Source organism: Gastrolobium bilobum, unplaced genomic scaffold (assembly GCF_033153095.1).
Source record: "Gastrolobium bilobum isolate Gb01-03AN ecotype WA unplaced genomic scaffold, APGP_CSIRO_Gbil_v1 utg26319, whole genome shotgun sequence".
NCBI lineage: Eukaryota > Viridiplantae > Streptophyta > Magnoliopsida > Fabales > Fabaceae > Gastrolobium > Gastrolobium bilobum.
The window spans coordinates 10151-23648 of NW_026898644.1; the positions used below are offsets into that span (position 1 = coordinate 10151).

General features: G+C 30.6%; 1 protein-coding gene across 1 annotated transcript; it reads left to right on the forward strand.

The window, feature by feature from the left end:
• Positions 1-361: 361 nt before the first annotated feature.
• LOC133318016 (phospholipase A(1) DAD1, chloroplastic-like) lies at positions 362-1666 on the forward strand. The gene has a single exon (XM_061519948.1). It carries the CDS (start codon positions 395-397, stop codon positions 1664-1666), a length of 1272 nt encoding a protein of 423 aa, XP_061375932.1. The 5' UTR covers positions 362-394.
• Positions 1667-13498: the final 11832 nt, after the last annotated feature.

A 13498-nucleotide genomic window follows, 5' to 3' on the forward strand; every position in this document is an offset into this window, starting at 1 on the left:
CAAGAAAAACACACATTTCAATAGACATTTTCTCTGTCCTGTATTTTCGGAACAAAAAAGTGCAACAAATTATATCCAAAAAAAAAAGAAGTGCAACAAATAATGTAGAGCCGTGGACCGTGGTATATAAATATCATTACTGTATGTCCTTGCCATGATCCTTTCTCTACGTGAAGCTCTTCTATACGCTTCCATCCACAAAGAACACTTTTCCGCCACTTATAAAATCCCCTCTCTATTATTGTATTCAGAAGAATGAAAACATTCCCTCTTCTCATTCTCTTATCTCCTCTCTTTCAGTGTCACTCTCTAAACCCCAACTCCAACAGTGAGACTCACCATGAGAACACTACGCCCACTTCCAACACTCCCTTCAACCAAAACCAACACCCTCATGAAACAACGCTGCATAACCATAACCCAACCATCAAAACCATCCAACAACAACAACTTACACCTATCATATGACACACATCAAGCAGCATTAAAATTAAACAAAATGATAAACCTAGAAGAACATAATAATTTTTCGTCCTTTCAATCATCATCTTCTTCTTCTTTTGGCCTTAGAACAGAGAAACTTGGAAAGAGGTGGATGCAGTACCAAGGCATGAGCAATTGGGACGGTTTGCTTGACCCATTGGACGAAAATCTACGTTCTGAAATACTACGGTACGGCCATTTCGTAGAAGCTACGTATAAATCCTTTGAGTTTGACCCTTGTTCCTCCAACTACGGAAACTGTAGGTTCCCAAAGAGCACACTTTTCGAACGTTGTGGTTTACCTAACACAGGGTACAAGGTAACCAAACATCTACGCGCAACCTCAGGGATTCAACTACCTAGTTGGGTTGACAAAGTACCAAGCTGGGTCGCAACTCAATCAAGCTACATCGGTTACGTGGCAGTGTGTGAAAACAAGGAAGAGATCAAAAGACTTGGTCGGCGAGACGTTGTCGTTGCATATAGGGGAACCACCACGTGCTTGGAATGGCTCGAGAACTTACGCGCCACTCTCACCAACCTCCAAAATATTCCATGCAATAAAGGGGCCATGGTGGAAAGTGGATTCTTGAGCCTCTACACGTCATCACTCTCCTCCACGAACCAATCGTTCATGAGTTTGCAAGAAATGGTGAAACAAGAGATTTCACGGATCCTCCAAACCTACGACGGAGAACCGCTGAGTCTCACCGTCACCGGCCATAGCCTCGGGGCGGCATTGGCCACGCTCACGGCGTTTGACATCAAAACGGCCTTCCCTCTCCAGCCGGTGACGGTGATCTCCTTCGGTGGTCCACGTGTCGGGAACCGGAGCTTCCGGCGGCAGCTTGAGAATCAAGGGACGAAGGTTTTGCGCATAGTGAACTCCGATGATGTTATTACCAAGGTACCAGGTTTTTGTTTCGACGATGACGTGGCGCGCAATGAAGGGCTCCACGTGGCTGGTATTCCGAGGTGGTTACAGAAGAGGGTGGAGGAGGCACAGTGGGTGTACGCTGAGGTTGGGAAGGAGCTTCGGTTGTGTAGCAGGGATTCTCCGTACCTCGGAAGCACGAATGTCGCCACGTGTCACGAGCTGAACACGTATCTTCACCTCGTCGATGGCTTTGTCAGTTCCACGTGTCCGTTCAAAGCCACCGCGAATAGGTTCCTTCCGCGGTGACAGCTACGGTACAGTGGGGTCCAACCCAAACTATTGAAAAAGAAAGGGAGACAAGCATTAATTCACGGTTAATTGTAATTATTAGCTTAGTGTAAAGTGATAATTTGTTAAATATCAATGATTAGAGACTAACTTATTCCGTGGCTGATTGTTTTTAGGAACCTCGATCGTTCTTCTTTGAAGTCGCACAAACAATTTACGAGTTAAATTCTTATCGCTAAAAAATGGGTGTGGTCATGTTTCAAGTCCAAATTTTTTTTACATTAAGAAGTATGAAACGTTAGAGATAAATAATATAAAACATTAAAGCCTTTACTTACAAGTTAAGGTTTTAGGTGAGATAATTATTTAAAAGGGTACCGTTACACAATCTCCGCTATTTCTACTAGTAGAGTATTTGATCATTCACGGTTCATTTTGGTTTGAGTTTAAGATAAATAAAGTACAATTTAGATTGATTAATTTGTTAGAAAAATATAAAATCATTAATGTGTCCTTATCCAACTCCAAAAACTTTTGGATTGAAATGATTTTTGGGAAAACTACAAAAAAAACTCCTATAAATTTTCTCAAAATCACTTAACTCCTTCTCCAAAATTTTTAATCATTTATCCCCATACTTAAAATTTATTTATCACTTATCTCCTAATTTGATTTTTCATCAAAAATTTTGTTAACAGAGTTAATTTTTTTTAAAAAAATACCAAAATTTTCTTTAATAGAAAAAAGAAAAGCATAATTTCCTCACAAACACAGTTTTAGACGAACTCACAGAATGTGTTTTCTTTAAGGTAGCCTTGTTAGAATTAGTAATTACTCAAATTATTTTTTGCAAGTCCCATTGCTATTAAACACCGCACTCACAATTGTTGATGTCGTTGTTCAAATAAAATGATTAAAGAGGCACTATTTCAGCATGTTTAGATCTTTCCTTTTCTGTTATAACATTTTCTTCTACTATACGATCAACAAATCTGACTTTATAAATTTATTTAGAGCCGCACTTTATTTTGTTTGCACAGCAATTGAAAAACTTTACGTTATGTGCTTCATATATGCCTTGTTTTTCCTTAATCATATGATATTACCAAGCAAACATGCAGAAAGTGTCATTTCATTGTTTTCTGTGTCGTTGAGAGTAGATGGAGGGTTCAATCGTTGATTTACTTTCATGTCTTGCTTATGTGAGTTTGTCTAAAATTGCATTTGTGTTGAAATTGTGTTTTTCTTTTTTCTATTAAGGGTAATTTTGGTACCTTTTAAAAAATTAACCTCTTAACAAAATCTTGGATGGAAAATCAGTAAGTGATAAAAAAATTTTAAGTAGAGTGATAAATGATTAAAAATTTCGGAGAGGAGGTTAACTAATTTTGAGGAAACTTATAGAGGAGTTTTTGAAGTTTTCCCATATTTTTTTGCATAACCTTAATTGAATTGATGTAACTTGATTTTTTTTCTAAGAAAAATTAGCTAACCTAATTTAAATTAATTTGACCAAGATTTGATTGGTTGTAAATTTAATATAATAGAAACCTCATTATTTTTTATTTTTTTAAACTCATTTGTTATCTTCTTTTATTTTTTTTATTTCCTTTTATTATATATATATCAATTAAAATACTAGTTATTTACTCTTCTATGATATGTTGCAATAGTGAAATTACTTCTACTTTTTTTCATTTATATCTGTACTCAAAATATGATGAGGAAGAAGTTGAATACTAAATGTGATCAAAAGCATTTAATTTGATAACAAATTGAAGAATGGATAAAAGCGTAACGAAGAATAAATAAAAAAATTCAAAAGGAGATCGAGGAGATACCTAATTAAGTTTAAAAGCACAGCTTTTAAAGGTTAGAAATAATAAAAAAAAATATGGAGAAATAATTGAGTCGAGAGTTGTAGAGTTATAAATTCTAAAACTTAATCAATAATAACTAGTTTGGATCGAATTTAACTAAATTAAACTAATCGGAACTAATTTAATTACTTTAATTTTGTTTATCGATCCAACTCACTTCAAAAGTATTTGATATACGCAGGAGAAGGGCATATTTTAGCACGATAAAAGTGTCGTTAAAAATGTGAAGCTTGTTTGGATCTATCGGTGGTGGGAACCACTTTTGCATGGCTTAAATTATCAAATCGACCTCGGTCGGTTATTACAGTTTCTCTTTTAGATTTTTTTTTTTTTAACAATCGTATGTTGATGAGTTGCTGAATATTTATTATAGATTTAAATTGTTGAAGGGGTCAATGTATTTCATTTTTTTTAATGAATAAACTTCACACTACAAGCAGTTTATATATATATATATATATGGGCAAGATCATCTTACACCGGTGTAAGAATAATAAATCTTACACTAAATCCTAATCATTGATTTTCTACATCTGACGGTTAAGATTTATTAGGTATCACTCATTAATTAATTAAATCTCAACCATTGGATGCACGGAAATCAACGGTTAAGATTTGATGTAAGATTTATTATTCTTACACCGGTGTAAGTTGATCCTATCCCTATATATATATATATATATATATATATATATATATATATATATATATATATATATACAACAATGTCATGTGTCAATTTCTTGTGAGCCGATTTCCTTACCAAAAGATTCACTTTTCTATAGCAACCTTCGTACTACAAATAATAATATTTGGTGCAAATCATCACCACTACTTTAATAAAAAGTAATATTTATCATTTGAAAAAAAGACATCACTTATATCATGTGTTTTTTTCATGTTATAAATTATTTTCCTTGGTCAAATTTTATTTTTGACTTTATTCAACATATATAACAAACAATCTTTTTTAATAAAGTTGACACCTTAAAAGTTTGGATTTTAAAATAATACTTTACTCTCCCAATCATTCTATTTCATTACCATTTGCTGATTTATCCTATTTGTCACCTCTAAATATTCTTAATTAATTCTTAAGCATTGTCAACTCATAATTATTAGGAAACAAACAGTCATTTATTTAGCAGATTTTTAGCCTTCTCATTTTGTCCTAAATTAAGTATTAATCAAATTAATTTAGGATTTTATTCTAAATTTTCATTATACTACCTAATATGGCGCCGTCCAAACCCATCATCATATACGGTCGGTCATGGTTGGAACGAGCACACACTATGGCTGTTTGCGTACTTCACTTCGTCTATCTTTATTTGTAGGGTGGCGATGGTCAAATAGAATAAAGACGACGCGTGCACGAGTCACTATTCAATTATATTGTTGGATTATGACAATTGCCGTTCCTCGATTTTCTCGTGATCTTCTTTGTTGTAATCCTTTTAAAATCAATTTAGAAAGTCCAATATATTGATAATTTAAATGAAATAATATGTTTACAAACAGGTTTAATAAGGGAGAGTATAATTATTTAGATTCACATAGGCTTGAGCCCAATAACTTATATATATTAATTTTAGGATTTTTCTTAAAGGGGAAATAACACGGTTAAGCAACTTTACACCTTTCTCTCTCAAATCCATAATCTCCTACACAATCAATCTAAAATTTATTTGTTGAAAATTGTCTCCATTATATTTAATCAATAAGTTACTTGGTAAAAATACTAAGCACAAACGAAAAAAAAAAATCAAACTACTTCTTATTTTTTAAAAGTAAATAATGTCTAAATATAATTAATTTATCCATTACACTTATTTTAAGAAAAACATGCTTTCAATTGACATAAAAGTTATTCTAGCTAACAATATTATTATTCCAGAATTGAGAAAAACTTTTATATAAACTTTTCCATTTTTAGGATGAAATACTTTTTTCTTTTTTTAAAGAGTTTTTTAAATTACACAATTTTTTCTATATTTTAAAAAATTACACTCACCTTACCTAAATATTATTATGCACTATTTTTTAATTATTTTAACAGGAACAAGTATCTTAATTACTCTTTGGACGGTCAGCATCATCCGCGGCTAGTTTTGAATTCTTATTATAAATTTTGTGACTTTAGAACATGAAATGAATATTTTGGACGAAATCTCAATGCTGATAGTAGGTGACTAGGTATTTCCATTTTCCACATTTTCATTTCATCTTTAAATGTCTCAAATTTGATAGTAGATTGTTTGAAATTAGCTGCCGATGATATTCAGAGTCACAGTAGGAGAAAAAATTGTTACTAGTGGACTTGTTCGTAGTTACTCACCGTCTTTAAGAAGCTTATTTATGTTCCAAAAAAAAAAAACTAAAGTGCATCACATATTAATTTCCTAATAAAGGGGAATGTAATTTTATAAAATAAAGATAAAAGTAGCTAGTGTAAATTGAATATTTAATGTATTTTTTTATTCGTAAGGTGGTGTATAGAGAGAAAGCGTATATTGAAGTGTAATACAAATCAATTTGGTTAGAATTTAATCGTAAAATCAGACAATCGTTAAAAGAATTTAACGTCACTTGCGCTATAGCTCTCACCGATATATTTTTCATTTTTTTAAAAAATAAATCAATATATATATTAGGGTCCAGCAATATTAGCCCCTCCCCTTCAGTGCGCCCCCTGACCTCATCAAGTGAAATAGATTTAATTTAACCACCTAAATAGTTCAAATCTATAAGTCAAAAACATATTAGGGTTCAAATTAACTTGGCCAGGGCCTTTTGACCCTTGTAATGCAAAATAAATAAATATATTATTGTTTTAATTTTTTTGACAAACTATTTATCAATTTAATGTAAGTAAAACACTCAGGGAGATTGTGCACATTCAAGTCACTCACATCCCTGTGCGTGACTTATGCAAAAGTCAAAACGCGACTGTTACATGTCTCGCTTTGTAATACATGCATAGAAAACATGTGATTGCGCATCTTGCATTGAGCTAACTTTTGTACAAGTCGCATATGTGATAATGCACAAACATTCATTCTTTATATTTCAGTCACATTAGATTAATAAATAATTTATTAAAAGAATTAAATTGATAATATATTTGTTTTTTTTCATTATTTTAATTGGTCAAAATAATACCTTGGCCCATAACAAGCCGGCCGAATGAATATATCCACTTAACTGCGGTGTTGCATCAATATATCATTCATATGCGAGTGTTTCTATCACTTGACAGCGATATTATATCTGATTTGATGGCTTGTACACGAAAAGGACCTTTTTCTCACAAACCAATTGACAAGTGCTGACAAGCATATATATATATATATATATATATATATATATATATATATATATATATATATATTCACAGGCTACTGATAACAACATTTGAAATTCACTGGCTGGACATCAATTTCATTTGATTAAGTGTTTCTATCACTTCTGATTTTTCAATTTACAAGTTATTTTTTTAGAAATAATAGTTGTATAAGTTATTCTTTTTATTTTATTTTTTGCAGATGGATATTAGTTTAAGGATGTTCATTCATATGTGAATGATTGGTGTCGCTGACATTAAATCCAAGAGTGGGAATCATCTCGCTTGCAATTCTTTGCATCCCCACTACTCATGACATGTTTCCTCAACCAATGGGTAAATTGGTAGAAGACTGCTAATAACCATTAGACAAACCTCCAATAATTAGTAGACTACTAAATGCAGGAAATGGAGAACAAAATGAAAGGACCCGAGTGAAGAATTATAACGATTAATTAATACTACCATCACATTTATTTAAGGAACTACCAAGCATGCCTCACCACCTGCTGGTGACATGCTTACACTATTGACAGATGTAGATGGACTGAATCAGCATTGCGGCAACGCATTATATGTACATGGTTTTATATTTTTGTTTTGGGGAATAATTTTTTATCTTATATGGTAGAAACAAGATTGCAAGTGAGATTCATAAATAAGAGAAGAGAAAAAAGAAGAAGTGGGACCTATCCATTTTTTTTGTGTGTAGAAAATTTAATTATCTCATGTAAAATAAGATAAATATAACTTTTTTTTTTTTTACGGTAGAAGTATGTTTTCTACTACGAGTCCTATTATGAATAGAAGAGAATGGAACCCACTATAAGTGTGCCAAAAAAATATTTTTTATCGTAAAAACAAAAATATTAAATTCATATATAAAAAATTATTATTTTATATTAGTATAAATTATTATGTACATATTATTTTATATCAATATAAGTTATATTCTTAATCTTAATCATTGATCTTAATTGTATTCAACTACTAAAGTGATTAATACCTTAAACTAACAGCTACGATTAATATAAAACTTAATATTCTTATATATGCATAAATTAATTATTACTATATATATAAATTGTCATAATTTATTTTTTCTGCCTTTGTTTTTTTATTGGAGCTTTTTTTTGGGTCTATTTTCAGTTAATAATCCAATAATCCACATGTACACTTTTTAATAGACTGAATCGACATATAAATTTTAAGGATACACAAATAGTTTAAATATTTTTTATTTATCCTTCAATTTATCGATTAATTATATGATTAATTCGATTCAAATTCTATTAGATTCATAAAAGAAATGCCTTTTCCAAGATTATTTTTTCTATATTTCATAACTTTGAAGCACCGACACTTTAAAAATTTTGACGTGTCGTGTCTGATATTTTTCGACACTTTCTGAAACTTCGGTACTTTCCGACACTCTAATACTCGTTGCAAAGACTCAAAAAATGTTCAAAGATTACATTGCGTTGCATTTTGAATCGCAGCTATTATATTCATTAGATGACGATTACCATTTCATTGAATTTAATATAAACATTTGGGATATTTTATGTTTCTTTGCAAAATTGATGAGTATTACAAGTTTATCTTTATTTTTTTGTTAAATTATTAAATATTAAATATAATATACATTTCATAAATTAAAAATATTATACAATATCAAAATGTGTTCTGGCGTGTCAAAATTTAATATTTTTTAGAATTAACAAGTCAGAGTTTCGTATCGTATCGTATCGTATCTCGTGTCGGTGTCGGTACAACATAATTTCATAGCTAGAATAGGCCTTTTGGTTAAGAGAAACAAATCCTCATCCATTAAAGTAATAATTATTGATAAATTAATTCAAATATTTGACGACTGAGATTTTCCCTAAATTTTAGAAAGTGTTAAATCATTTCATACATATAAAACAACTCTAAAATGGAAATAAAAACTTTAGTTTACCTAACTTTTTTTACCATGCATTATCGTAAGTTTTGATTTGACGTTACTTTTAATGCCGATTAGACCTAAATAATAATGCAATATATCACCTAACACAAGTTTGGATGGTTTTATTACGTGTTAAATGTTCATGATTTCATATTACGTTATAGATTGTTAGTTCAGGATTGTATCTACCATATTATCAACGGTGGGCCCTACCAAAAACGGAGTATTGAATAGACTTGGAAATAAAACAACATCCCACTGTCCCTAGCTCGTTGTGCACCAAAAAGCCCCTTGTCGGTGGTCTCCTAATCAAAAGACTGAAAGAGCAAATCAGAATTCAGTCACTGCTCATAATGGGCTCTCCCCACATTCTGAACTCTGAAGTATTTTTAAAAATTAAATAGAAATTTATTTCATAATGATTTTTATTTAATGCATCTTATGTTAATGTTATTAATATAGATTTTTTTTTTTTTGATAACATTAATATAGATTTTAAATATATTATTAATGAAACATACAAAAAATAAAATAAATATTGCTTATTTTTTACATTCAAAGCTGCAAGAATAAGATTAAAAAATAATAAAATCTATAAACAAGTAAAAAATAATAATTATATATATTAATTTATATTTACATTTTTTTGTATTTAGGATCATAATAAGAAGTGTCATTTCTAATGATTTATCAAATACTCATACGATTTTGATTATTACTTGTTTAAAATTTAGATAACTATAAAAAAAATTATTAAAAAACATGAAAGGTTAGACATATGAAAAGACTGAAAAAGATATAAACAAGAGAAATGAAAAGATAAAAAAGTAAAAATAAATGAAGTAATAAATTAAAACAATTTTAAATAATAAACATTCAAGAAAAAAAATACCGTGTAACAATTATAGTAAAAGAACCTGTACATTATATATAGATAGATAGACTGTTGTAAAATAATGTAGTTCTACTATTTTTGCAATTAGGCGATGTAGTGAACCCTACGATTTATTAATGAATTCTTCGTTCTTTAACAATTATGGACTTATGGGCATTAGTTAACAAATAATAATTATTTAATTTGTGCTCGCGGATACATGTACAAATATAAGCAATAAATACATAATTAGTTATAACGTAAATTATGTTGAAGTTGCCTTTGATTATTATTATATTTTTGACAGAGAGTATTTTCACACAACCTCCCTTAGTCACCTTGTTCTCAGAGTACTATTCCTATGGTTAGCTTCTCATTGAAAGAGAGAGTGCATTTGAACCACTAACAACAGAGAAAGGGTGACACTAATCCCTTTGAAGGGGAGACGGTTTCCTTCTGACCCTAAAAAATTTCAAAAATTTATACTTTGATCGAGATTTGAACCCCTAACTAAAACAAAATCACTCAGTTGTCAGCTCAGCTATCATTGAGGGTTGTTGTCTTTGTTTTTTACGAGGAGAATGCATACACATTTATAAATACATACATACATCTTATATTTTCAACTTAAACACGTACATAAGATGGATATTATACGAATTAGGATCATTGGCGGAGCCATGTATAAGTCGGGTGTGGCCTCGGTCCAGACTAAATTTTAATAAATTATACTTATTATATATAATTATATAATTAATTATAGTTTGGTCTGAGTTAGAATTATAATTTAGCCCGGGCTAGAATTTATAATTTGACCCTATCTAAAACTTAAAATAATTTTGATGAAAGATTTGGATAAGTTATATTAGATTATGTGTTCAATTTTTCACTTGTATAAAAAAAATAAATATTTTTTAGTAAAATTAAAAAATATTTAATAAAATTATAACTATTTTTTGTACTACCTGCTCAGATGCTCTGTATTTAATTTAATTTAAATATATTATGATATAAACTAATTAAAATTAAAAAAAATAAACACATGTAATATTTTTGACCCGAGCTCAAATTGAAGCCCGGCTCCCCCACTCATCAGGATCATGCAACAATAATATTAAAATAACAAAAACTCAATTGACAAGTAGATGGAATCTAGTAAAGGTATCGATCAAACCTTTTTCATGCTGCACAACTTACGTACAACCCAAGAACCATTCGGGACAATGCTTCCTTCAACAAAGCAAAAGAAATTGCGGTTCACTGATGAGGTTTCTTAATCATCAGTACCAAACTTGGACTTTAGTTTCTGCAGTATATAATTGGATTTGTTTTTATACAAATGACAATGCTTAAAGTCAATATATATCAAATCGAACAATAAATAGAAAAGGGATGTAGCTACATTATTAACTCAAGCGTGAAGATTTTGGACAATGACATTCATACACAATACAATTTACATTAGGAAGATAGAAGAATTAATATTAGAAAGAGAGAAGAGAAGGCTCATGAAAAACGATGCTAAATTAAATCCCAACTTGTTCTTAGTCACATAGCTGACTCAAAGAGTTGAAACTCACTATTAAAAAAACAGGTATTAAGGACCAAAAAATTTTGTCCCTAAAAGGCATAAATTCATCCCTAAATTATGTAGGGAAATTTGAGACAGAACAATTTTTGTTCATGAATCGCTCCTAGCTAATGTTTTGGGACGGAATAAAATTCGTCTCTAATATGTGTTTTCCGTCTCTAACAAATTTGATTTGTAAAAGGCTAAAATTCATTCCTAATAGGGACGAAACTAGGGAAGGATGTTTCCATCTCAAATATAGACGGAATTTGTCTATCCTTATTAGAGACGAAATTTAGACGTCCCTAATTCCATCCCTACTTTAAAAATATTAGGGACGAAATTTGTCTATTCCTACATAATTCCATCCTTATTTTCAAAATATATTTAATAAAATATTTCAAACTTTTTGAAACAAAATTTATACCTAATAATCGTCATAATATAATTCATCAATGTAATATAACAATTCAAAGCTAGTCTAAAACTTATAATAATTATAAAGATACAAACCACCGTAATCGTAACCATATAGCAAAAAAGTCTTAATGATCAAAAGCATTGTAATAGAAAAAATAACAGATGTATCAAACTACAATATCATCTAACAAGTACTGTTCACAAAATATACAAAAAGATCATAAAATGTCTATCAACTATCCTCGTGTAAATGGGCATAATATACATCATCTTCGACATCGTCACTAACTTGAACCTTGTAGTGTGCCTCACGAGCATGAGGTATACCAGTGGGCATGGAGATATAAGCCATCAAAATTGCCAGCTGCTGTTTCATAACAACCATCTTTGTGTACAAATCTTGATTTTGGGTGGATATGGTTGTCACTATCTCTTACATACGATTATACTCATATACAGAGACTCTTTAAGATGAACTAGCAGACTTCTGTGAAGCCTTGTATTTGTATCTACTCGCCTCTTCACCTAAATAGAAAATGCAACCCTTTTTGCTCATACCCTTAACAGTTTGTAGGAATAATTCATTATCAGATTGGTGGGTGGATGCATCATTTCTAGTCACCACCACATCACGTTCATTCCTCTACTAGAGGAATTTATCTTGAAAATAAACAAATTACATTAGTCATCAATAGATGTGGCAATTCTATAACACATAGGCATTTCATAAAAGGTGTTTCTATAAAAGGTAGCAACATACATGTAGCTCTCTGCCAATATACCTACATAAATTACCAAGTTATATCATGCATCAAATAAAAATTACAAATGAATGTAATTTTATGAACCTTACAAGATCAAGTTAGCAACATCACTTTATGAACCTTACAAGATTACAAGTCATAAACCAAATTCTCTTTTCCAAACAAAATTTAATCATAACATAATTTAGAGCTTTGTCACCCAAAACAATAGCAACAAATGCAACTTCTTGTCCCAAGCCAAGCTTAATTAAGTTGTTTACCAAATCCTACAGTGCATGAACGTATCCTTACAGAAACAAAAGAAATAAGAATGTATGCCATCTCGAACAGTCATTTTAATAAAAATTACGCGTGTTAAGTTCAATAAAAACTAGAAAATTTAAAATATTAAAGAAATAAATACTAGTCATTTTGTTCCCTCAAACAACGTGCCACCTTTACACTAACAGTTGTAGATGATCATGGCTTATAAGCAGAGGTATAATGAGTAATAGCTAAAGTAATATACGCAATCCTAACATATCTCATTTTGCACGTGGTCATATTTTCCATTCACTATAAGGAATTGAACGCATCAAAAGCAATGTACTGGGGAAAACTCACTATAAGATTTCCAATTTTTGAACTGTACAACAAATAATCAGAGTCCAATTTTGTTGTTGTTATTGAATACTAAACTTACCTTACAATGATATAAAACTATGGTTAAAGTGGAGACCCCAAATGATATGTATTTTGCAGTGGTAGATTTCATCAATTAATTAGATATACACACAATAGATTCCTAAGAATAAAACCAAGTCTAAATCTAGTTATACTGTTAGAAATTTTAAGGTTGAATTGGTTCTTTACATGGCATCAGAGCCTCGGTGTTACGTGTTCGATCTTTGCCCTCTCCCTTACAATTTTTTGTGAGAAATTTCTTAGCACATGTAGGATGGGCCTGATGCATCATCCACCTTTCAAGCTCAATGGGCTCTCTTGTGAGGTGGAATGTTTGAGATATATCAAATCATTAATGTAACCTCACCCACCAGCTTAAACTTTTGGG